We start from the raw sequence: 25907 nt of genomic DNA, 5'->3' as shown, positions 1-25907 counted from the left end.
TAAAAATCGTGAGCTGTCTAAATCGGCAGTTTAACCACTCGGGTGACGGTGGGCGTGAGGTGCGGCGATGCTCCTCTCACTCGCTGCGGCCCGCGGACCCGGGACCCCCAGCCCCGCCCTGGGGACGCGGCGTTACCACAGCGGGGCCCCCGCCTGCACGCGGGCTCACGCCATTTTACGGCCCGCGGCAAATGGCCCCTTCCCCCTCGGCGCCTTCGCAGCCCGGGCAGCCCCGGGGAGCAGAGCCGGGCGGCTGCGACGCCCCTGCCCGCCCCCCGCCGCCGCCGCCGCCTCTCCGCGCGCCGCGGCCCGTCGCGCTCGCGTGACGTCGGCGGCGCTGTGCACGGCGGCCCGCGCTGAGGGAAGGAGGCGGGTGTGGAGTCCCGGTCCCGGGGGAGCCGCCCCAGGTACGGCAGGGACGGTGGGGAGCGCTGGAGCAGGGCCCGGCGGGTCCCCCTGGGCAGGAGAAGGGTGGCGGGGGCTGGGGGTGGCGGGGCAGCCCCACGGGGTGCGGGGTTATGCGGGGCATGGTGCTAACGCCGTCAGCGTGCCCTGGCCGGGGGCGAGGAGGAGGCTGGCACGCGTTTCTCGGGGGTGGAAGGGCTGGGCCCAGCTTCATCCTTAGGGCAAGCCCCCGCCGCCGGGAGCTCCTCCGGGGTGCTGCTGGCACCCCCGGCACCTTTTCGGTGGGTGCTTCAGAGCCGCCCCAGGGCGGGCCGGCGGCGTGCGGGTCAGACCTGCGCTGCCTGGCACCGTCAGCACCCGCATCTTCCTGCCTGCATCTTCCCGCCCGCTCTCTGCGCGGCCCCGTGGCTTCTGTTGAGGGCACTGCGCGGGTGGAAGGGGGGTGGCAGCTGTCTGTGAGAAAAGCTGGAGTGGTAAAGCTTTGGAGGTGTTCCCACGTGAATCCTGTATTAGATCAGGACGATCGTCTGTGTTCTATTTCAGTCTGCAGAGCAAAATCGAGTGTCTGCAATGAAGCTTGCACCACCATCCCTTTGCTTGTGATCAAAGTCATAGTGTTATTTTTATAGCTCATGTCCTAAATACGTGCTAGGTCAGTCTTAGTTTTCTTCTCCCTCATTTTGGGCTGTCTCAGTTTAAGTTAAAGCATAGTCATGGATTTCTCATTCATGTTCTAATATCCTTTTCCTGATATTTTTCAGGTCTTCACATGAAGCCAGAGACCCAGACGTAACTGCTGTAACCTGACAATTTGATTTGAAATGGAGAGTATTACACAGTTGTTCAATGATTTGTGTGAAGCACACTTGACAGGTTTGCCATGGAAGGTCCACCTGGGCAGGCGGAAGATCAGCAAGAGAAGGGCTAAGCAAAATCTGAAAAGGATTGCTTATAATGCACTGTTCATAAACCTTTTTCAAGATGAAGCTCATAAGCTGCAATCAAATGTTTCCAGGCTTCCAGTGAAAAACAAAATATTGATGCTGTCTTTCAACTTGAGAGTTGGTGGCCTAGGCGCTCAAGCAGATAGACTGGAGAATCTTGTGGAGGAACTGGAAACAGCTGAATGCTTACCTTTTACTGAAGTTAATTCTGTCTTGGATCTCTTAGTACAGCTTGCTGGAACAGGTCCTCCTCAGCTTGTACCACAAAAAAAGGACTATTTTCTGAACAACAAATACGTTGGGAGAAATGTCAAATACCAGGGTTATGATTATTACGACGTAAGTGTATTTGAAGCTGATATACAATCTCTAATAACAAACGAAGAATGTCAGTTCAACGACACAATTCAAAAGACACTTCAGATAATGGAGGCTGCACCTGGCACTGGACTCCCTGCCATAGGCTTATTCTCACAGATCTACCCTGCTGGTGACAAGTTTGAGAAAGAAACGCGGGTCTCGCTCTTCGGTGCTCTTGTCCATAGTCGTACATATGATATGGACATCAAGTTGGATTTACCACCTGTGCCTGACAATGCAGATTTGTCTGGACTTGCAATTAAAGTACGGTATCATTTGTTTTGGACTTAAGAGTGCATGCATGCTTTCAATATGCCACTTTGAAACTATAGTTTAAAATATAGATAGTGATTTAATTTGTAATAGAAGCATGACAGCGTTGGAATTTAAGATGGAGGGATCCTTTTCTTCGTTGAGAACCAGATAAGCTTTTTGGGTACAGAGTTGTATGATAACGAAAACCTTGGTCTTGTCCTTGTCCTGTAACTGTGTAAAAAAACATCATGTGGCCATAGGCTTTATGACATTAAGCCATCAGCTGTATCTGTGCCTTCCCCACCCTAGTAATCTTTTGCTTGCATTTTTGCCTGCTTTATATATTGAACTCCTTTGTGGGTTTGCTTACTTGTTACTGTTCAGCCTGACTGCATAAGCACTGCTGCCTGAATGTGTGTGCTTTGCTGTTCAGATTACATTACCTACCTTCCTGTATTTTCTTCTTGGCTTGTTATATCTTAAAAGATTTTTTTTGTTATTATGTTTCATTGAACCTCCTAGTTCAATGTCGTTTTACCTTTTCAGTGTGTACAGTTGCTACTGTATTTTTTTCCTTTTGCTGTCCATTTGGTTTATTTTTGCTGTGTTTTATTCTCATAGACGTACTAGATAAACTTGTTGGGATTTTTTCTTTCTTTCCATTTTTTACTTTGTGTAGGTAGGTTTTTTATACTTCTGTACTCCTCATTTTGTTCCCTCTATTTAACATATGGAGAGCTCTTGCAATTCCCTTAACTCAGAGCCTTAATTGAAACTTGAAGGCAGACACTTTAAAAAAGAAAACCCCTGTGCCATCCAATGTACATATATGGATGTAAGTTGTAGCTGAGGGAAGGCAGAGCCTTTTTGAGTAAGTGCTGTACTCTTTCCATCAGACTGGAAAATTTGCAATTTCTTGAAGAACGTGCTTTTTACGTGGATGTGATTGTTTTTTATTAAAATTGCATACTATTCTGAGCATACAACTCCTGTTGAGTGGGAGTTGAAGATGTGGCATATGCACTGTTTGGACACCTGCAGATTTTCTGCATGTGAATAAGCATAAAGGAACAAACTATGTTAGTTAACAGAATGTTTACAAATTTGAAGAATTAGGGCCTGGATCATTTGCTCCAGTGAAATGCTGAGCAGTATGATTTTATTCGTGTTACATGTTGATGAATATCCAGACCTCAGAGTCTCAATTTGTAGAACCACATGCTTACCAAAGGAGTAAGTTTCAAGTTTAACACTGACGAACTTATTATATTATTTTGATGGTGATTGTTGGTTTAGGTATAGGCATTAATACCCATAGAAACTTACCAAATGAAAAGAGTGCTTACAGGAAAAACTTAAAATAGATATAAAGGGAGGGTGGACAACACAGGTTGAGTCATGTAGAGTCACTTGATAATGAATGATAGCAGAACATCTTCTTTATTAGCATGTGTTTCTTCAGAAAAATGTTTTACTGTGTAACATTTGAACTCTCTGACAGGTTCCACAAAGTATAGACCAGTCAGAAGACGAGGGATTCCAGTCAGCATCCAATCTGACTCCTGATTCTCAGTCAGAGCCGAGCATGACTCCAGACATAGACTTGTGGGACGCAGTGCTTACATATGGACCCAGCAAACGAAGATGTTGGGAAAGAATTGGATAGTATGTGTCTGATGTTACTGTCAAACTTACTGTGCGTCATGTGTAAATGTGTGAAGGTGCATTTCATCTTGGTTCCAAATGACCTCAGTATAAATAGGGGAGTAGGCATATTTAATGCACAGAATTCAATGTACTGCATTAATGATTGAGAAAGGAATGAAGGTCATGCAGCTTCAACAGACTAGTTCTTGGATTGCAGCACTTTCACAGGAAGAGATAAAATAATCTTTGTCAAAAACACTGAAGAGATCATGGGAACACTTACTCTTCGTGTGAAATGCAACATTTTTCTAACTAATCTGACTTCTTATGCGCTATGCAATTTATCTGTCTAAATTTATGCCATATTTTCAGTTTCAAAAGAGAAAGTGGTAGTTGTAGAGCACTAGAGTAATTAAACCCATATCTCCCGGTATTGTACTCCTTTTTCTTGTCTGTAGCCAAACCAGAAATTATAACTGATTTCTTGATGGTGTAGTTAGACTTGTAGTTCTTTTGGCTGTTGAGTAGAAGATGCATCTCCTGAGAGAAGGCTCTACATATCCATGTTAAAGCTTCCTAGCTTTCCTGAAATGGAAGAAAAAAAAAAAAAAAGCATGTATGGCAGATATCTTCCTTGCATTCCTGATGGACATGGTGTGCCTGATTCTTGGAGAAACTTTGCTGTGTATCTTTTCTGTAATTTTAATTAATAATCCAGTGATGTGTCTGTTGCTCTGTTATATGGTATTTTTTTCAACTCTGAGCCTGAGCAGCTCAGAAACTCAGAAGTTCCCTGATCTGATTTTTTCAAAGCCACTGTAGCACACTCTACCTTTGTTCCTAGTAAAAGACAGTTTTTCTTGCTGCCGTTTAGACTGTAAGGATCTTAGAGACAAATACAGACCATAAGCCTCACTGCTTTCTTATAATACATGCTACTGGAATTCAGAATTTTTGGAAGAAATTGTTCTGTAATCCTCACTGAGAAGAGCTAAAATGTGTTAATACAAGTCGTCATAGCATTTTGAGCATATTGTTCTTTAACATATTTGAATATTAGTATTAGATGGACCCTGGAAATCTGGTATATATTGACCTCATTTTCCTAATGTGAAAACTGCATCAGGCAAAGCCACAAAAGAACCTGGTAATTCTCTGGCAAGGTTTCTGTCTCTGAACTGATGTTCAAATTATCTACCTCTTTCTTCACTGTACTGAGTTTGAGCTGCAGTTTCACAGACTGAATGCACCTTCCCTTGAAAATATACTATATTACTAGTAGATTTTCCGTGGACAATACTGGCTGTGTAAAACTCTGAAATACCGTTTTTTCTTTAGGAGATATATTTCCTTCTTTTCATATAATCATTGTAATGTTGTGTTTACTCTGACACAGCCCACCTGGTAAAAAAGAGGAACCATACCTTACTGAAGCTGGGAGAGAAGCTTTTGACAAATTTTACAAACTTCGAGAAGGGGAAATGCAGCTGTTTAGTAATACTGTACTTCAGCTTCCACAGCTTGTGCTAATGAAAGAACCCGAACTGGTTAAGGATGTCTTGAATGTCCTCATTGGTGTGGTATCCACTACTTTTTCACTCAATCAGGTATTGAACATGTTTAATAGCACTTCTTAGTCGCATCTCTCTTTTTCCTTTGCAGAGGTTTCCTCTTCAGTACATTTATTTCTTTTGAGATCTTGCAGTTAACAAGGTGCTGTTAAAAACTTGAATGTGACCTACTGGCAATAGGCAGTATGTATATATTGCAATAATGATGTTATTGCAATAGGCTAAGAGTATTTCTAATCCTCTAAGTGAAAATAGGTTTATGAATACTTGAAAACAGATGTGTAAATAGTTTTGTAGATTGGATTTTCTTTAAGGAATTAGATGAGTCTTATTCTGTATAGTTGAAAATACTATTCATACTCCTGAAATTTTGCTACAATTTAATATATTTATCATGCTGTCCTAGCTATATAGTCTCAGTCACCAGAATATCTAAACTGAAAATTTGTCTGCTGTTATTTTTGTATGTAAATGTTTGCTATTTTAAATCAGAATACAGCTATGAAATATTTGAATCTGCTTTTTTTCACTCCCTATATCCTTTTAGGCTGCTCAGACATTTGTGATAAAGGAGGGGGTATATGTATCTGGAACTTCACCAGAGACAATGCACAACCTACTCTCGGAAGTTGCAGAGTATGGAACCTATTACACAAGACTAAGTCGTTTTTCTCTTCAGCCAGTTTTAGATTCTTCATACAGCAAAGGACTTGTATTTCAGGTAAAACAGTTGTATTAAATCATCTAGATTTAATGGGCCAGCTATCTTAGGTAGAGAAGGTAACTTTCCTTTCATGTAAAGCTGGAATTTCCGCATTCTGCAAAACTGCAAAGCATTTTAAGTGTAATGCGCATCCCAGGTCAACAATGAACAGTGCCACTGTGTTTAAATCACAGTTGTGTATGCTTAGGGCTTACTGGCACTGAAACACATGATGAAGGGTCTTCATTACCTGAAGCATGATTTGTTTAGTCATGTTGTTCTGTTGAGGACTAAAGTAATACCATTTTTAGGTCTCTCTCCTTGTCTTGTTAGAAAAAGTTTTAGACGAGTTTTTTCCAGTATCCAATTTAGGCATGAAAGTAAGGAAACAGGCTTCCCTAGTTTAATATTATAGTTGTTAGAGAATGAGGAGCTCCTCAAAGGGCAATTCAAAGAAGCTGAACCGAGATGCTTTATTATATTGTGTGTGGGTACAAACTCTGTGCAGTGGATGTATAGAGTATAGAGGAGTGATCGGATATTCGAACTAGCCAGAAGTTGCAGAGTCTTACTTTCCCCTTACTTTGGTACACAAGTCCCTCTTACCTGCACGTGCAAATTATTTCAGTAAAAGATTTGTTTTCATCCTGATGCAATTGATGTAAAACATAGATAGACTATTAACAGCTTTAACAGTAAGATGTTAAATATTTTCTGTCGATTCTAGGCATTTACAAGTGGGCTGAGAAAGTATCTTCAGTATTATCGAGCCTGTGTTTTGTCAACACCTCCTACTTTAAGTCTTCTAACAATCAGCTTTCTCTTCAGAAAATTAGGTCGTCAGTTGAGGTAAGAGAATAATATTAAATATTTAAGCTTTTCATAGCAGAATAAGTACAACCTATTTCTTCATATACACTAAAAGAGACAATAGTACATGGGCATTCTTACATAGTCTTTCAGTATTTTTCTTCTGTTTTTAACAGAAAGATTTCTTTATATCCAGAAGATTCTAGGGAAAACATGTAAGGTCTTTACATTCAGTTTCTTTGTTATCCCTGTGATCATTCAGCTGATACAGTAAGGTGGTTGTATGCTATTCAGCTTTAGCAAGTTCACATCACTGTGATCTCAGAGACTTCTGGTTGAAACTGTTACATATGTTTTAATATTATTTTTTAGGTATTTAGCTGAACTTTGTGGCATAGGAACAGCAGCGCTGGGTATCAGTGGTGGAGCTGGTGCTTCCTTTCCTACGGTGATAATTAATTTTGATGTTTTTATGTTTGGTTTGGGTTACAATATTAATATTCTTCAAAATCAGGTAGGATTTTACATAAAATAATTAGTGTTGGTCTCTCTGCTACCAAAGATATGACCTTGAACCTCCAATTAGAATGCCATGATCCTTTCTCCAGATATTTAAAAATTTGGAATTTTGTCCTGTGTTTTCAATTCCTAAAGTAAACAAAGGACCCAAAATAAGTCTTAGAGTGCATTTCATTTCATTCCAAAGGAGATGTTTGTAGCAAGTGAAACAAATCCAACTCTAAACATACCTGTTTCCATCCAGTGACTATAAAGTGAGCTTGAGGTAAATAGCTCAGATAAAGTCATCTTAACTGCAGATAGCTAGAGGAAGTGAGATGAATCCTGCCTTCTGCGTCTAGTGAAACGTGTAAAGCTGTGTATTTATGAGTCTTTTATTAAAGTTGTAGTGAAGTTTGTTGCCTAATACTAGAATATTTTTCAATTTTTAGGGTGTTAAATTGCTTTCATATCTGTACAAAGAGGCTCTCAATAACTGTAGCAATGAGCATTATCCAGTTCTTCTATCTTTGTTGAAGACGAGCTGTGAACCATACACAAGGTGCGTCCATACTGTTCTCTGCATAATTGTGTTTAAGAGCAGTTCTGAATTAGTAATCTGGTGAGTAACTCTGCTAATTTAACAATGGCTTTTAACATTTTCAGAGAAAATGTAAGATGTGGCTGTATCTGCAAAATACATATTAAAATTAATTCATTTTGCTGAATGCAAGGGTTTTGTGTGTGACTAGGTCTGTAAACAAATACATGTAAATAAGACTTCTTTCTTGCTGCTGATCCTGGAAATTCATACTGGAATTTAAGACTCAGATAAACTTCCATTTTTTATTTTTTTTTTCCCTCATACCTGTAGTAAAATCCTGAAACTGGCAACTAACAGATTTCTCTTGGTGTTGCACAAATTGAGAAAGTTCATGTTTATTGCCACGCTCTTTTTTCTTGTGGGCTTTTCAGTAAGCAAAAATTTTAAAACAAAGTCTGTTGTTCATTAAGTAGGTATAACTAACTAACAATAGGAAGTAGAGTTCCTTGGATTGCAGCAGTTTTGTTATGCAGTGCACATCAAGTTAGAAATTGTTAGTTTATAGATTTGTGAAGAGACACTCAGTTTTTTTAAACAGCTGTTTATAGGGATTATAGCTGTAGTCCATCATCAGTTTATAATGATACTTAATAGATGTAATGATACTGGAAGGAGAAAACCAAAATCTGTCCAAATGCTCTAAATTTAAGATTCCTCCTGTGGCCACCCTTCTTGTTTTTTCTTCCTTCTATGTAAAATGTTCTTCAGAGAAATTTGATTTCAAAGTTACCAGAAGACTCACTGAAACATCTTCACAGCTCCTGCCCTGCAATTTATAGAATGTAGTCAGAGTTCTGAAGTACCACAATGGCATCACAAGGAACCTAAAAAATATGAAAGTATGCTTACTGGTATGTGATACTTACAGCATTGACTCCTAAATTTGTTGCAGATCTCTGTTGGAACATCAGTCATACCCGATCAGGGCTGCTGTGGAAGGAGGCCTCCATTATCTGCAGAAAGTGTTATCCCACTCATTCATTAACCTGAAAGAAATTAAATAATAGAAGTTGTTGCTCAGACAAGTCATAGAAACAGCAGAACTTTTAAAGTTCTTCACTTCTTTCTTACAAATTTAAAATTGAACAGTGGTTCCTGTGCTAAATGCTTCCTGTTGTTACACTGACCCAATGTCTAGAAACAGTCTTAGAATTGCAGCTAGTAAGAAAAGAAAAGTTTAGCTTCAAGGTACTCCAAGCTTTTTCATTGATAGCTTCAGATAATTTTTTTTTCATTTCTTCCAAAGTTTGGTTTCACACAGAGGAAATATGAAAAAGCATGAATAAATATTCCAAAGTAGTAGTTCTCATTATTGCATGTATATTAAAAGTGTCTCTCGGTCCAGGGAACAAGTGCTTGTTTTATACCCTTTCAGTTTCTCCCTGTTATGGTTACCTCTCTTTTAAAATAAATCCTTCCTGCTTATCTCCCTCTATGCTTTTGATATACTGCAGAGATTTCTAGAAATGTTTAATACATACTTAGTAAGTTAATATGCAGAAGTAAAAAGATTGTTTCAGTTAAGGCAACGTTCTTTCATCTTAACTAATTATCACTGAAACTTTCTATATAAAGATGTTTTGTTTTAAGAAAAACGTAGAGGCACAAACCTGTGTGTATCTTTAAATATCAGCGTGACAGCGCTTAAATTACTGGGTTTTATCCTGCCTATAGCTTTTATAGCGTGTTTTGATGTTTTAAAGAATATACTTGCTGTTTGGTTATAATAAAGTTGAGAAGGCAAGAGGATTGATTTTCAATATTGTACAATTTTTTTTTTTTTTTAGATTTATCTATGATTGGGTATACAGTGGTGTATTCAGAGATGTTTATGGAGAATTTATGATCCAGGTGAATGAGGATTATCTTTGTTTCAGAGGTACAGTATGTATATGGAGCATTTCTAATTTATAGAATTTGTGCTGTTAATTAAATAATTAAAATGTATACTTTCATCTTTTTTTTGATACGTAGATAAACATTACTGGACTCATGGTTATGTTTTGATTTCAAAAGAGGTAGAAGATTGTGTCCCTGTATTTCTTAAACATATTGCTAACGATGTATACATATGCGGGAAAACCATAAACTTGCTGAAATTGTGCTGTCCTAGGGTAAGTTTTGGTTTGGTTCCTTCCTATTATATTGAGAAAATCATGTCTCTTTAGAGCAAGTTTCTAGGCTTTTAGCAAGTTCACTCCTGTATTGAAAACTGGTATTGCATGAGTAGGATGTTGATTCATGAAAGGCAATTACTTGCTCTCAGATACTTGTGAGCTGATTATCCACTCTACTTGCTAACACCTCACTGCAGAAATATAAATTTTTGACAGCATCACATTTATCGTATCCAGTGCACATGCTATATTTCTGATTTTCCTTTGTATTGAAAGCAGAAACGTTTTAGGCTTTCAGGGAAGTGCCTTCCATTTTTCATGCCACTCACAGTACTATTTTTTGGTTTAAAGATGCCTCACTTACCAGGTTTTGATTCAGTTCTGCATAGCTCTTGTATTTCAGCTCTATCACTACATTTCCAAGAAGTGCTTAAATAGTTCTGTTTATTCATATTTTGCAGAATGAGTCTTGTCCTTAATAAGAAAAACATAGAATGGTTTAGGTTGGAAGGAAACTCAAAGATCACCTAGTTCCAAACCCCTTGCCATGGGCAGGGACACCCTCCACTAGACCAGGTTGCCCAAAGCCCCATCCAACATGTTTAAATCACTTTGTGTCTTCCCTCTTCTCTATGTATTTCTAACACTAGACACCTCTGTGGTTGTTTCAAAGTCTATAGGCACTCTTTCCCAAGTAACTAGTATTCTATTTAAAATCAGAGCTACCCAGTCTTGTCAGAGTTGAGCAGCTTAGTATCAGATATCTGATGTCAGATATCAGGCATAAGCCTAATATCTCAAGTGAGATGACACTCTGCTAGTTCTCCTATGTCTGGTCTGATAAGCATTCTCAAACCATGACACGGGTGTACCAGCAGTACTGGGCTTTTCATGAAACTGTCAGCCATCATTTCCATTATAAATTACAGGTTTATCAGTCACTAACACAGTATCTTAATAGATAAAACGTTCTCACAGGATGTGGGGCACCCAGATTCACTCATCTTCCATCTGTCTGAGAGTGCCAGCTACATTTCACCCCTGTCGATGGTAATCATAGAATCCTAGAATCATTTTGGTTGGAAAATACATTTAGGATCATCGAGTCCAACCGTTAACCTAGCACTGCCAAGTCCACCACTAAACCATGTCCCTAAGTGCCATTTCTGTGTATGTTTTAAATACCTCCAGGGATGGTGACTCAGCCACTTCCCTGGGCAGCCTGTTCCAGTCCCCTAAACAGCTGGCTCTTCCCTTTTGCCGAGGCTAACACAGTCCCAGGAACACAGCCCTGGGCGTCCCATCTTCTGGCTTTTACCAGTAGACTGGGGAATCCAGTGTGAGCATGCTTGTGTGTGCTTCTTTTTTTTTATTATTTTTTTAAAAAAAAAGCTTACTTACCGTTTTCTGCACAGAGTACAACAGCCTCAGAGATTTAGGGATGTTGAGGTAGAAAGACCTAGGATACTTAGCTTAGAGAATAGATACTCTGTGATGTGCACTGGCTGAATTTTGAGAGTTATGTCTTATGTAGAGCTCTCTCCTGTAGGTGTGTGTTAGTTATGTTCCAGACAGTTCCTACTTAGTGGGGATCTGGAGGGGATATAAGTGAGAGAACCTAACTTTTGATAGGAGAGATGCATTCAGCGCTGAGTTACTCAGGCTCAGTTAATTTGGATATTCAGAAAAGCAAATTTTTAGGCGTTTAGAACATTACTAGTATAAACATATGTATCAGATTCTAGACTCGTGTCCAATTCAGTGGGAAAGAGGGGATCTTGAGAATTTGACCTGTGATCCAAGTTCTGGAAAGTTATACCTCTGTCTCTTACTTTGAATGATACAAATACTAAAATCAATGGTATTAAAAATTTTAGATCCTGTGTGAAGGCTTGCGTCAATATCTTGAAGCATTGCTAAGTTAAAAAAAAAATATAATGTGAGTTTATAATCTAACATTTTACAATTAAAAAAAGTATTTAAAAGGAAATTTCTCATTTTTCAGCATTATATATGTTGGTCAGATATACCTGTTCCCCGAATTTCAGTTATTTTTTCGCTTGAAGAGCTCAAAGAAATAGAGAGAGATTGTGCAGTGTACGTAGGTCGAATGGAAAGAATTGCCCGGTACAGTTCCATAAGCAAGGAGGAAAAGGTAAATTAATAAAAGAATAAAACCCTTATTGTTGGGATTTTTTTAAATAGTCATTTTTCATTTTTGTTACAACTCTGAAAGAATTTGTATTCATGGTCAGAATTTTTTCATTGGGCAAGTGCTACTTGAATTGTTTTATTTAATATAATTTTTAAGAGGATAGGTGGTGTATTGCCATTCGTTGGCATTTTCATAGATTAAATAAGTTTTGGACTTCTGTCATAGTTCTTTGCAGCAGTACTGAAAAGTACTGGAAAGATTGTTAGATTCTAATTTAACACATGACAAGCTAATTAGTAACCAGATAAGACTCTTTTTGTAATTTACATAGCTAATTGTTTTTTTCAGAACTCTCTTGGTTATAAAGAGACTTTGATTTTTCAGATGCCATCAATGTAGTGCATATGTCAGATGGATGTGGTTTGCTGTAAAGTCTGGAGTATTAACTTTCAATATAAGTTTATAGACTTTCCATTTAATTAATTGCTTTATTCATATGTTTGTACTGTAATCATAGATTAATAACCATTATAAAGTGTGTACCTGTCTTTGCAACAGTGTATTTTCAAGTTTAAAATAATAGAAAAAATTCCCATCTGTACTTTTGTTTGTTTGGGTTTTTTTAGGATTTACGCATGGAAATAGCCAAACAAGAATTAATTGTTCATGCTCGAGAAACTGCTAGCAAAGTACTAAAAGCCATTAATGGTAAGTCGCTGTGATGTTTCATGTGTTTTCTAGTGGGTTTGTTAATGTAAATTAACAATACCTTTACTGAATACAGATCGACAAATGTCAGAACGAATGGCTTTGGATGCTAAGAAACGGGAACAGTTTCAGAAGCTGAAAGAGCAATTTGCAAAAGACCAAGAGGTATTTCTCTGTGTGTTTCTAAAGGCCAACTGTGTTTCTTAGGCAAATAATTGAAAGGATATCTTGATTTATTGTACTGAAGTTGAATGAATAGCTCATGGGGTACAAATAAGAACTTCTTGCAGGTGTGTGTGGCAGCTGGTATTGAGAGTGGCTTTTAAAAGTGTTAAATATTTATGCAGCGCCGCCTTGCAATAAAGCAAGAGGAGATTGATGATGATTTCAGCTATGCCCGAGAGCTCAGAGAGAGAGAAAAAAGACTGAAAGCTTTAGAAGAAGAACTGGAAAAAAAGGCAAGGTAAATGTATCTAAGTAGTCTCCCCAAAGCTTAGATACTCCAAAACCATCATAAGACCTCAGGAAAAATTATTGTTTATTAAAATGTGTGGTACTAGCAGTTCCCAGACTCTACAAGGGTAATTTTTGCAGTTAAAAGATGGATGTAAGGATTTTTGGTAATCTTTGAGCAATTTTGTGATTTAGGAATGGTTAGTGGCCCAAAAACCTGGGATCCACTGATGTGTGCAAACCCTAGCCAGTCTGGTTTTTGTTATGATCAGAATTTCAGGAAAATATTTAATTACATCTTATACTTCAACGCTGAGCCCACAGCAAAAATGGTCATATGTATGTCAAAGCAGAAGTAAAAAGCAGACAGAGGAGTCAGATTGGTAATAATTTGAATTGCTCTTGTTGTGCATCTAGTTGTATTTCACTTTCTTCTATCTGTTATAAATGAGTGACCTACTAAGAATAGTTACAGAAATACATATTGACTAAGAATACAGTCCTGTTTTCTCCACCTGTTTCTTTGTGATTGAAGGCTCTGTCTTCTACTTCAAAAAAAATTGCTTCTCAGTTCTGAAGTGCTAAAAGGTCTTATTCTTTGGAAGGGAAGATGAAAATCAGTATGTGAAAATCTGTGACTTAGGTTTATTTTTACCTTTATTTAGGCAAGAATTAATTGACCATTATAGCAAACTTTCTGATGATGCAGCCCGTAGGGAACAAAGAGCGTTATGGAAAATCCAGCGACACAAGTTGGAAACAGCCCGTCTTAAGTTTCTATTAGAAGATCAAAAACGCATCGAGGTATCTTCTGAAAAGATTTAAGAAATGTAATGTAGAAAATTTGGTATTTGGTACTCAGAGAGTTTCGGTTTTGTCATTTTTACTTCCAGGAAATGCTTGAAAAACTTCCAGATGGAAACTACAGGAGAAAATTAGATATTATTCCTTATAAACAGTGCCAGCTGGCTTTAGATAAAAACCCTGTTGTGAAAGATCCACTTTCACAGGTGAGTTTATTTTCTTACATAAATGCCAGGTTGCTGTTCCAAGTTTCCCTCAAGGGAGTTTATTTCATGGTTCATTTCAGTTCAGTAAACATAAGGTTCACTATAACAGCAGGGTTATGTTATTTGTAGTACATCTGAAAAATTGGAAAATTTTAAATCTTATGTGTAATAAAGTGCTGCTCTAATAAGTAGCTTGATTATGTGACTAGCCACACAGTGTAATAACTATTTCTTTTTTAGGTGTCATCTGTGAAGCCTCTGCCTTCTAATGAGAGGGTTAGCAGAAAGGAATCTGGGCCTGGACTGATATATGCTGCTTCTGCTGACAAAGCACTGCCCACGCCAGAGCTGACAAATAATTACGCTGATCAGCATTTTCAACCTGAAGCAGCAGGATCTGAAAGCAGCCTCCAAAGTCCAGAGAAAGCCTGCAGTCCTCTATACAGTGCTGAGTCCTTGCCTGAATCCAATGTGAATATAGAAGATTTCTTGTCAAAGCCACAAGATGAACAAGATGTTGCCATTAGCGTACAAGGATCTTTGCTAGATGAAGCATTCCGAAATATTAACTCAGATCTTTCTGAGACTTCTCAAGTAAGTGAAAATCAGCCTGTCTTGAGAGGAGCACTGGCAGGAGAAGACAACGCATCAGCATTGCATCAGCAAAATGAGTATGATTTTAATACAGTCCTCAGACCATCTGCAGCTTGGCAGGGACATGTTAGGGTTGGAGAAAATGTATTTGACGTGGAGTACAGAAGGCCTCGGTGGAATATTCATGGACATGCATCTGATGCTAACATTAGAGTGGGAGAATATGTACCTCATGTGGACACTTACCAGCCACATTCAAGTCCTTATGGGCATTCTTCAGACTCCCATATAAAAATCAGCAGCTATACTTCTGAAGTTGAATCTAGCCGGCCCCGATGGAATATTCATGGACATGTTTCTGAAGCTCATATTAAAATTGGGGAATATGCTTCAGAGGTAGAGCCCTCAAGGCCTAGGTGGAACATTCATGGACATGCTTCAGAAGCCAATATTAAGATTGGAGAGTATGTGTCAAATGTAGCTCCTACAAGGCCTCGATGGAACGTCCATGGTCATGCGTCTGATGCCAATATCAAGATTGGTGAAAATGTGTCAGAGGTGGTCTCAGCTAGACCTCGTTGGAACATCCATGGGCATGCTTCACAGTCACACATCAAAATTGGAGAACTGGTTTCAGATACAGAGCCTTTGAAATCTCGTTGGAGCCCATTTGGTCACGCATCCCAGTCAAGCATCCAAATAGGGAAGTGGGCCCCATCTACAGAAAATGATCCAATACCTCATCGTAAACCCATTTCTGGTCCTTCATCTGACTCCACAGTTCAGACGCTTCTGTACAGTGAAGAATTATCTCCTGCCGAAGGGAGCAGAAAGGAAGCAAAACCATCAGAAGTTAAGGAAAAGACTTTACCACAGTCGCAGTCATCTGACAGTGTTGCAGTCTTTCCCGATGCTAATAGTAAGGATGATAAAAAAGAAAATATAATGGAAGAGAAACAAGAAGGTAAAATAGAATGAAGTTTATTCAGTAAGCATTTGTTTAAGGGCTCATGAAAGTAACTGTAAATGTTTATGTTCAGAATAGGTACTTAATTCTTTGCATAACTTTTTGGACACTGTTAGAATTCAGAGGAAAGAATTTGAGCTTAGTCTTGTCTCTTACATACAAAAAATAGCATTAAAAAATTGTAGTCTGTAGTCATGAAACAGGACCTTGTGTGATCTCGAGTAGACAACACGCATAAAACTGCCTGGGTTGGATTATGGGCAGGGACTGTTGTTGGTGTGGTGGTTTCTGTGATAGTCTCTAGAGAAATTTTTCATAACTTTGGGAGCAGATCTGAAGTCTGAACTAAGTATTATAAGCAGGTCTAAGTAAATGCTGTCTTTAATTTACTTGTAATTACAGTAATTGCGAATGTGGTCAACAAGGACCCTTCTCCAGATTCCTCACAGATCTTACAGGTAAGAAAGTAGTTGTCGAGATGACTTCCTTTTCCTTCGAAGGATTAAACACACTGGTAGTTAACGTAGTACATTTCTATCCTAATCTCGTAATCACTGTAACACCATATTGTTTTTACGTGTCAGAGAAGTACAAGTGAGTAAGCTCCTTTATTTTCTGTTGGAACAACTAGTCAATTACCTGTAAGAACACGTTAAGTGTGAGTAGACAAAGCCAGCATCTCTCATAAAATTTGCCCGTTTTTTTTTTTGTTTTAGGCAGAAGAACCTGAAAAAGTAATTCCACAAGATACTGTGCCTCAAGAAACTTTATTTTCCAAAGCTAATGCTTCCAAGACTGAGGAGGAGAAAGCGGGAGAGGAGGATGCATGGAAGAAAGAACAAGCTTATTTGAAAGCCTTATCGGATCAGTATTGTATTGAAAAATACCAAGATAGTTATGATTTGATGTGTGAGTAGAACTGTTGGAACAGTAGGTCAATAGAACATGTGGTAAACTTGAGCAAGAAAGCTGAGTGCCAGAAAAAAATACTTGACTTACCAGTAAATTACCAATATTGTGAACTGCAGTAGCCAAACAACTTGCTTCTAGGCACAAAGATGAGAAAGAAATGCATTTTTACACATTATGATTTTCTAATCTAGAGGGGTTTGTAGAGATTAATAGAAACAGATTATCAAATTGCTTCAATATAATAACTTATAATGTTTATATATTTTTCAATTTAGCAGAACTACCAGTTTCTCATCTCTTGCATCATGTGATACCAAGATCGTACACTTTTCCTGTGGATCCTATGGTACAGTCAGCAACAGATGAAACGGCTGTACAGCTGAGTGAGCTCTTATCTCTGCCAGTGCTGATGAAACGTTCAATTACTGCTCCACTTGTATCTCAGTGAGTATTTGTTAGAAATAGGGAATCCGTAATTTAGCAATTAATGTCATGTTCTTTATTAGTTCATTTTGAGACAAGAGTTGCACATCGATCTGTTCTTTTAAATTTTCTCTTTGCTCCCAGAAGTTCAGTGGATGGTCCATTACTAACTAAAAAGTTCATATTTACATTATAATAACATAAACTTAGATTTTTATATGTAAATTAAAAATTTGAAGGTCTATTTGAAATGCAAGGGCTTGGAGGGAAGTGTTTGCTCTCAGACTCGTGGATTATGCAGCAGTGCTTTTGACACCATTGGTTTCCTTGTTCTTTTAAAAAGAAGGTGTGTTATTTATAATGTTTGTGCTAGTTTTTATTTGGCAGGTGAAAGATAAGGGGAAAATCTTTTGATTATGTGAAAACTCAAGTATATTGTTCAGGATATATTTTACGTTTCTATGGGAACTCCAGCTTCAAGGCTGCTTTGAAGTTTAATAGAAGCTGTTCTTGTTACTGTTGGAATATAAAGGGAAATCACATATGTTAGATCATTTTATCAGTATATCTAATGGCATTTTAAAGAAAAGTTTGTTATTTTGTACAAGATCAGCTTCTGTCATGAAAACAGTTATTCACAGATGTGTTGAAATGCTTCCTGCTTTGGAATCTGCTTCCTTGTAAGTTTGGATTTCCCTTTATTAACTCTGAGTGTGCTATACTCAAAGTTTGGTGCAATGTGGAAAGATCTAGTTATCTAACTTAGTTTTGAACATCCATATTGGCTACCAGAACGATCCGTATACAGATTCAGGTATTCAGCAAAACAAAGTAAGTGACCCTGAGTTCTGTGGTGGCAGAATTAGCCTATCCCTGATATGCAAGTTAAATTATTTAAAGCTAGCTTGAATACCTACACTATACTGCAAACTGTAGTATAGATCTGCCCTCAGTATCTAGTGTCAGACCTTTACCAATTAGGATATTGTTCTCAGGTATTTAATATTCTTTCTTAATCTATTTGTGTTGGTGACAGAGATAAGACAAAAAGCTATTGATAAAATGTTGCTCCAGGCCCAGCAGTGTTCTAAAGATCATTACCTGTAGCCAGTCTTAAAATACTTCCCCAGTAGTGTTCAAAACCCAATTATCTCAAGTGGTAGGTTTTAATTCTGGTGTATTCTGGATTAAGATTTTTTTTTTTTGTCTCTTCTTTTTTGTTGTTTATGTGAATATCGTGCTGTCTTGGATCTCAGAGTTAAGTACTGGAGCATTAATCTGGTGTAGCCACAGCTGAATATTAACAGTAAGAAAGGAGGTGCTTGTAACAATAATAGCTTTTTTTGTGTTTTTATTCCTAGTGTTTCTCTTGTTAACAAAGCAATAGTTGATTACTACTTTGTGGAACTGAATGTAGAGAAGCATTTTGAAGCGCTGAGACACTTTTTGTTAATGGAAGATGGAGAGTTTGCTCAGTCGCTCAGTGACCTGTTGTTTGAGAAGGTATTTGCTTTGTTGTCTTAACCCTTGGTTTTGGGTTGTCTGCTTTAGCTTGACATGTCTGGATTAGTTTGGATGGGAATGAGGGAATGGTGTGAATTAGAATCCTGGCTTGTGCTGTTTTCCTCTTTTGTGCCATGTCAAGAAGTTTTGTAGCAAGGAACTCTGTTAATGTAAGGACTGAGGCGAAAGGAGATCTTTACTTGGAAGGGATGCCCGTGCCCAAGGAAATCCCAAGGAAGAGAGTAATATTTCCTACTGCTAATCCCAGCGATAGAGTACAAGGGATAGTAATTTCTAACATTGACAGATAAGCAATCATGGAAGGGTCTCTCACTCTTTCCTGTGAGAAGTGCTGCACTATTGCTCTGTGCCCTCCCATCTGCTGGCAGCAAGGCTGGAAGAGCCTGTTGCCGTTTGCTGAAAGCCAGTGGGAAGGCCTGTGTTGCAAAATACCTACTCTTACCTCAGATGTCCTGTAGAGCAGAGGGGAGGGCATCTGAAGAGAGTGCTGGGCCCTCTGATGAGACAGTGTTTTCATGACTTACCCCTGTGTTTGTGAGGAAGACAGCAAGGTAGGAGGGATAGCCTGGGTTAATATAGCTCCTTGCCGGTTGAGATAGGTGGCTGTAGGATAGTTAATGCATTTCTCTGAATCCTCAGAATGCATCAAACCCAACTAAGGAAAGCACTTGGGGCTTTAGACTTGATAAATAGCTTTATCTGTAAAGCTCTGAGGGTGCTGAGCTGATGAGATGGGCAGACTGGAGTCAGGCAGATAATGCCAGTCCTGTCGCTGGCTTTCTGCCCCGCTCAAGTCTAAAGGCTGGGTTCCCTGCAGGAGGGATGTGCAGCAGCCCCTGAACCGCAGCAAACTGCAGTCCGACATACCAAAATAAAACAGTACAGGTGTGAGATTACTTTCATGCTGTGAGCAGTAAATAGTTCAGAAGTTGCTTCTTACGCTGTTTGTGCATCCCTATGGCAGAAGTAGAAGCTTCCCATCAGAATTGTGGGGCAAGGAAGGATAGTCACCACTTCACCATTCTGCTTTAATTTACCTGTGTTCAGGAGCCAAGACTTTTTGTTAATACTGTGTAATTAGGATTTTTTTTTTTTTTAATCCCCTAGCTTGGATCAGGACAAACACCTGGTGAATTGCTCAATCCACTGGTTCTTAATTCTATCCTAAATAAAGCATTACAGTACAGTCTTCATGGTGACACCCAGCTTGCTTCCAATCTTTCTTTTGCCCTCAAGTATCTTCCAGAAGTGTTCAAGCCCAATGCGCCTGATGCTCTGAGTTGCTTAGAGCTAAGGTACAAGGTAAGAAAGCATGGAGAAAGGTAGAATACTGCATTTATACTGTGGTTCTTATGTACCATGGTAGAGTGAATATGTTCTTAATAATGGGATACCTTTTAAGAATGGAGTGAAAATTTGTGTGATGGAAATTACAAGATTTCTTAGCCTGGCCATTGCATTACATTATTAAAATACATATATTAATTTCTATGTCCCTGCAGTACTTGTATCTGAAATATTCTTATAATTTCTAGCACAAAAATGTAGTATGATCAGCACTGTTACTTCTTTCAGGTTGACTGGCCTCTGAACATTGTCATTACTGAGAGCTGCATGAATAAATACAACAAGATCTTCTCCTTTTTGCTTCAGCTGAAGCACATGGTGTGGACTCTTAAGGATGTTTGGTTTCACTTAAAACGCACTGGTAAGTATAATGAGTGAACTAGACAGCGTCCTCTTTAAAATGCTTTTAGTACCTTGTGCTAGACAATTGCTTATAAACAGTCTTGTCAAGCTTCAAAAGCCACAATTTTTTAAGAAACTTCCTTGGCATTTTAAACAGAATTTACTAACAGAAACCTTCATTCCTTTAAAAGTCATGATTTTAGATGGTCTCTGTGGGTGCTGATGATATTTCTGGTTTTATTTTCAGCTTTAGTGAGTCGCGCATCAAATTCTGTTCAGTTTCGACAGCTCCAGCTGTATAAACATGAAATGCAGCATTTTGTGAAAGTTATTCAAGGTTACATTGCTAACCAGATTCTTCATGTTACGTGGTGTGAATTTGGAAACAAACTGTCTTCTGTAGGCAACCTAGAGGAAATTCACAGAACGCATGCTGAATACCTCAACAAAGCAATCTTCAGGCAAGCTACCATACTTATTTTTACTTCAAATATTTAAGTTAATGGAGTGGCCAGTCTAGCCTAACCTATTTGTGTGAAACTGACTTCTACTTGACACACTAAGTAGTTCTTCCATATGAAAGTGTTCTGATGTAAGGGAAACAAATATCATGGCATGTTACGTTATGAGGTCCATACGTGGATGCTTTTCCTCAGCTACCCATCCTTTTCATTTCCCCGGACTCCTTGGAGATGCCTCCAGCTCCTGTTCACCCTGCCTTTGCAAGCTTCAAGTCTACTCAGGACAGCTCTAACCTGCAGACTAAGGGCACACTTGCCACGGTTCTCTTTTTCTTTCACCCCATCCTTGTCATAGCCTTTGTAAATGAATGGTGTTTCATTCAGCATGAGTAGTGTGCACAATTAAGCCTAGCTCAAGGATTGTAAAATGCTTCTTCTATACATTGTATATGCCTTTAACATATGTGCAGTGACCAGGACTGGACTTTGAAGGAACAAACATGACCTGATGCCTCTGTCCAGGTTTGTGAGAGTGCAAGAGACATCTGTCTTTCAGGAGTCACAAGGTTTTAGCCCTTTTTGGTTGCTGTCTATGGGGCAGAAGGGTGGTGTGAGTAAGAGGAGAGGAGCTAGGGTTTAGTTGGTCTCTTCTTGAAGAGTATACACTAGAATGGTAAAGGGAGGGAGAAGAAATGATAACAAATTATAAACAAGAAAAGAAATCTGTCCTTTTATGTCTCAGTTTTAATTAGAAAAAAAACTTGCCTAAAGCTGCTATTCGGATACCAGGTGATGGGATGAGAGAGGGTTAAAGCTTAAGGAGACTCAGAGCACGATAATGGTTTTAAATGTCATCTTTTGCAAATGCAGATATTCTAGAAATCAGATACACCAGTGCAAATAGCAGTTTCTTGGAAGAGCAAGTGAACTATGTTAGGTTTAGGCACCATTTTTAAAATCACCATTACAGTTGGCTCCAGTCTTGCGGATCTTTTTAAGCAATTAAAGCGGAAACTGAAAGGATTGCCACTTCTTTGTATTTTTCTTCCTACAACTAATAAATTATGTCAACTACATTTCTAAAGTTGTTTTTGTTCTGTTAGGGGTCTGTTGACAGAGAAGGCAGCCCCTGTGATGAACATTATACACAGCATCTTCAGCCTCATTTTGAAGTTCCGCAGCCAGCTGATCTCTCAGTCGTGGAGCTTCGATGCAGGGAAGCAAATGGCTGTTCATCCCAACTTTGGCCTGATGCAGCAGTCGTACAATACCTTCAAGTATTACTCCCACTTCTTATTCAAAGGTAAGAAATTGCATAAATTCTAGACAGAAGAAAAAGTCAACTGACAACTGAAAAAATTACAAAGAAGTTTTGGAAGTATAACGTAAAAGTAGGAAGATGTGTGTACTTAGCGTGTGTTAGAAAATGTAGTTCCCAAATGAAACCTGTGTGTACCGTGGTGTGCAAAGATCTGCATATCCATCAATGAAAATGTCCACGCAATAAATCTAACAGATATCCCAAAACTGACCATAAGTTTTTGCTAATTTGCAAAATAAATACTTGGTATTTAGGTCTGTATATGTGCTTACATTTTTCTTTTCTGGAGTTCTGGAACTTTTTATTGGCAGCAATGAGAGATAGTTAGGTACCACTTAGAAGTAATTTTAGATAGATCTGCATTAGCTGAGCATTATCATTGTTACGAGATTTGAAAATTCCGATTCCCATGTTGGACTAAAGCTCAGAGAGCCTCCTAACACTAGTTGGAACTTATATCCGGTGCTCCAGGCAAGTGTTTTTCAACTACACATATCATTTGCCAAATGTTCTTTCCTTTTAACGTGATAAAATTTCTTCTCAGTGTCAGCTTAGCCTATAATGTGAAGAAATAGTTGATCTGTCTTTCCTCTCCATTTCTCTTTCAGATCTTGCTTATGTTTTCAGTAGAAGTTATTTATCCTTCCCCTGAATATGAAAGTGTTTCATGGGATTTGGGTGTTTGGTTGGTTTTTTTTAGAAATCTCTTAATTCCTGAAGGAAGAGCAACTGTTTTCCTTAGATCTATTTTCTAGAATATTTTCTAGTCAGACTATATTCTTCTGGAAATGAGCCACCCTTTTTATTCTTTAAGGGTGTCCAAAAATGGTGTCAAAGGATCAAAAACAGATATTTCAGGATGAGTTAGAATGGCTGCTTCCAAATTCTACAGGAAGTCAGAACACGTCTGGGAGCCACCTAAGCCCATACTACGAGATCTATGGTTGCTTCATGGACAGACATTAATAGACCACTCCGTAAGGAAATTTGCTGAGTGACCTAGTTCTTTACACGCTCTTTATTAAGCACTACAAAACAAATGTGTGCTTGTTCATCTACACTTTTTCCCTCAGTCACCATGTATTGTAAAATGCTCTCTTTCACAGTGGGTTGATCCAGAATCCATTGAAAGCCAATACAAAGTTAGTCTGGACTTCAATGGCTTTGGCTCAGGCCCTAACTTCTAACTAGACACTTTCCCTTCTTCCTTGCATGTTACTGCTGCTTGCTAATTCCCTTTATATTAGTGCATGGGATGTTTATCAGCTTAGGGAGTTTCTGTTGCCTTTTTTCCTTTGTTATTAAGCGTATTTAGAGCAGTCAGTTTGTTCATGCACAGAGCTTGAAGGGTTTGTCCCAGGAGTTTCTCTTTGTTTTCCTCTCTTGTAATGGACTTTGCTCAAGAGAACTTCAGCAGAGCTTCTTCTTTTACAGAGGTCACCAGAGGACCTAGACACGCTTCCTGAACAGTTGACATTACGATAAGAACACACTGTCTTACTGTGAAAGCAGCTTGAGAAAGCATTTCCTTACTAGAATAATACAGCTTCACTTAGAACCGACACTTAACCCTTCTCTTTCACTTTCTTTGTCATTCCAGAAAGAGATACTGAACCTTTCTTATGCAAAAACAGACATTTGTTTCCATTGTTTTCAGACTTTTGCATTAGGCTTTTTTTTTTTTTTAATTAAAATGCACGGATCCTGTCAAGGCTGACTTTAGAATATTAATCTTAGTCAAAGCTTGTTTTATTTTTTTGTTTTTCTTCCAGTGGTAACAAAGCTTGTAAACAGAGGATACCAACCACATTTGGAAGACTTTCTACTGCGAATCAACTTTAATAACTACTACAAGGATAACTGAACTCTATAGAGTAAGGACCACTGCTAGCATGGTAAAATAGAAACAGAAAAACCTATATGCTTATGATTTATAGAAGCTTATGCAAATGCCATGCAAGAGGCATTTTTCTTCAGTGAAAAAACCTGCTATTAGATAGCTTGAAGGATATAACCACCACATACAGAGAATGACGCTGCTTTAGATCCACCACGCCTACCAGTTGCTTGATCTGCTGAGAATTGATGTTGTCATTATTGCAAAGATAGACGAGCAGAGTGCCTGGTTTTACGGGAGAGAGTGCAAAGCTGTATATCTGTGAATGTGTAAATGTTGTATTTTCAGTGTTGTGAATTTCCTCCAATGTAAATACATGTATGTGAAATAAATTAACAGATACTTTCTAAAACTGTTGAGAGATGAGTGTGAGATGCAATTATTCAGACATAAATACCTACTTGGTGTGTTTTATTTTCAAATTGATATTAATTCTCAATCTAAACATAACTAATTTCATCAAGGCTGTTAGTCACAGTGGAAGAGGGTGTGATAAAAACGCCTTACAGTGAGGAGATGCATTATTTGACTATTTGGGCACTTGGTAATTGTTGGATCACTTGTGCCAAACTTAGTTTCCTGATTTAAGCCATAGACCTTACTTTGTGGCAATTATGTAAAACAGCTAAAATGGCAATTCAGCATCACTAAAGTGAAGCAAAGCTCTAATTCCAAGTTCTGACTACTGCTTTCAACTGCAGGATCACATTTTCCTTCTCTTGTTTGTTTTCTTTTTTTCCTTTCTATATTGTGAAAAGAGACAATTGTGCTTTTAACTTCAGGGTATAAAAATCTTGCAGAGAGGCAGACCACTTGGAAATTTTCAGCTTTGCAGTATGTTGATTTTTGAGATCCTGAAGTCACAGTTGCTTAAAGTGTGGCTATATTCCTCAGGAGTTCCTTGTCAGATTAGCGGCCACTGAAGTAAAACTACAGGCACAGCCAATGCCTTACCAGTCCTCTGGAACATCGAATATGATTATTTTCTGATGATGTGTAGGTAGTTTTATGTTTGGGTGTGTTTGGGTTTTTGTTTTTTCTGAAATAGACATTAAGCATCAGAGTCAGAACTGTAAAGTTGACCTGAGTGTTTCTGCTCTTCCTCTGACACCAGTCAGTATAAAAATGTGATAATGCACAGTTGTAACATACATCATTATGCGTTTCTTTAGCTGTGCTATATTTAATTAACTAGCTTCCTTCTACAGAATAGGAGATTGAAAGCGCAAGTGGCTTGCACATTGAGCTATTTTGTTGCCTGGGCAGGTGGAGAGCTGTTTGTCTACCATACTTGCCCTTCAGGAACTTAGAAGGCCGTGTGTGTTTGTGCAAGCTTGCCTTCTGTGCAGCCCTATGCCTTGTCCAGCTGCCCACTAGAGACCAGCGACTCGGCTCCTGTGGGGACGGGGTAGCTGATGTTGGGGACCTTGGAGCTTGGCACTGCTGCAGAACTGTAGAAGGACAAAGTTTGAGCTTTCCCCTGAACGCAGCGTAACTCCTGGAGGAAGCCACACTGCTCACCTGCCAGCAGCTCTCTGAAATGCCTGAAGCGCCCAAGCTGGCCATTGATACAGGCAGCAAAGAGGGGTTAGACAGAGGGAAGAGGGAAAAAGTGATTCGAAGCCTCTAAATTAAACTGGTACCATTACAGAAGAGGAACAGCCTCCTCTCCATCATCTTCTAAAGGAGTCCTCTATGATGAAGGAAAAGAGCAAGATTAGCACTCGCTAAAGATCATTCATTTTGATTTGGCAAACACTGCCTGTTTAGAAAAGGCAGTTAGGAAATACCAAGAATGACCTCAAACTAGAAAACTAATGGGTATTTTCAACTTCGTGGTGTTATATGAGCACTTCAGTATTGAAATGGTTGTAGTAGC

At 38.8% G+C, this 25907-nt stretch overlaps 1 protein-coding gene across 2 annotated transcripts; it reads left to right on the top strand.

Annotated features, from left to right (window-relative positions):
- The first annotated feature begins 327 nt into the window (after positions 1-327).
- Positions 328-24387, top strand: TUBGCP6 (tubulin gamma complex associated protein 6). 2 transcript variants are annotated; one of them, XM_054849991.1, is made up of 26 exons: positions 328-407; positions 1167-1973; positions 3466-3629; positions 5008-5218; positions 5730-5903; positions 6613-6734; positions 7068-7143; positions 7646-7755; positions 9585-9676; positions 9772-9911; positions 11920-12069; positions 12696-12777; positions 12854-12942; positions 13125-13240; positions 13896-14034; positions 14124-14240; positions 14481-15798; positions 16204-16259; positions 16518-16710; positions 16989-17157; positions 18498-18639; positions 19768-19962; positions 20236-20368; positions 20597-20810; positions 21914-22113; positions 23904-24387. In XM_054849991.1, the coding sequence occupies exons 2-26, from the start codon at positions 1227-1229 to the stop codon at positions 23993-23995; spliced, it is 5241 nt and encodes a 1746-aa protein (XP_054705966.1). In that variant the 5' UTR covers positions 328-407; positions 1167-1226; the 3' UTR covers positions 23996-24387. The 2 variants fall into 2 exon arrangements, with proteins under 2 accessions (XP_054705966.1, XP_054705972.1); XM_054849997.1 differs by lacking the exon at positions 11920-12069.
- Positions 24388-25907: the final 1520 nt, after the last annotated feature.

Source organism: Grus americana, chromosome 1, assembly GCF_028858705.1.
Source record: "Grus americana isolate bGruAme1 chromosome 1, bGruAme1.mat, whole genome shotgun sequence".
Taxonomy (NCBI): Eukaryota; Metazoa; Chordata; class Aves; order Gruiformes; family Gruidae; genus Grus; species Grus americana.
This window is presented reverse-complemented; position numbering and strand designations above follow the sequence as displayed.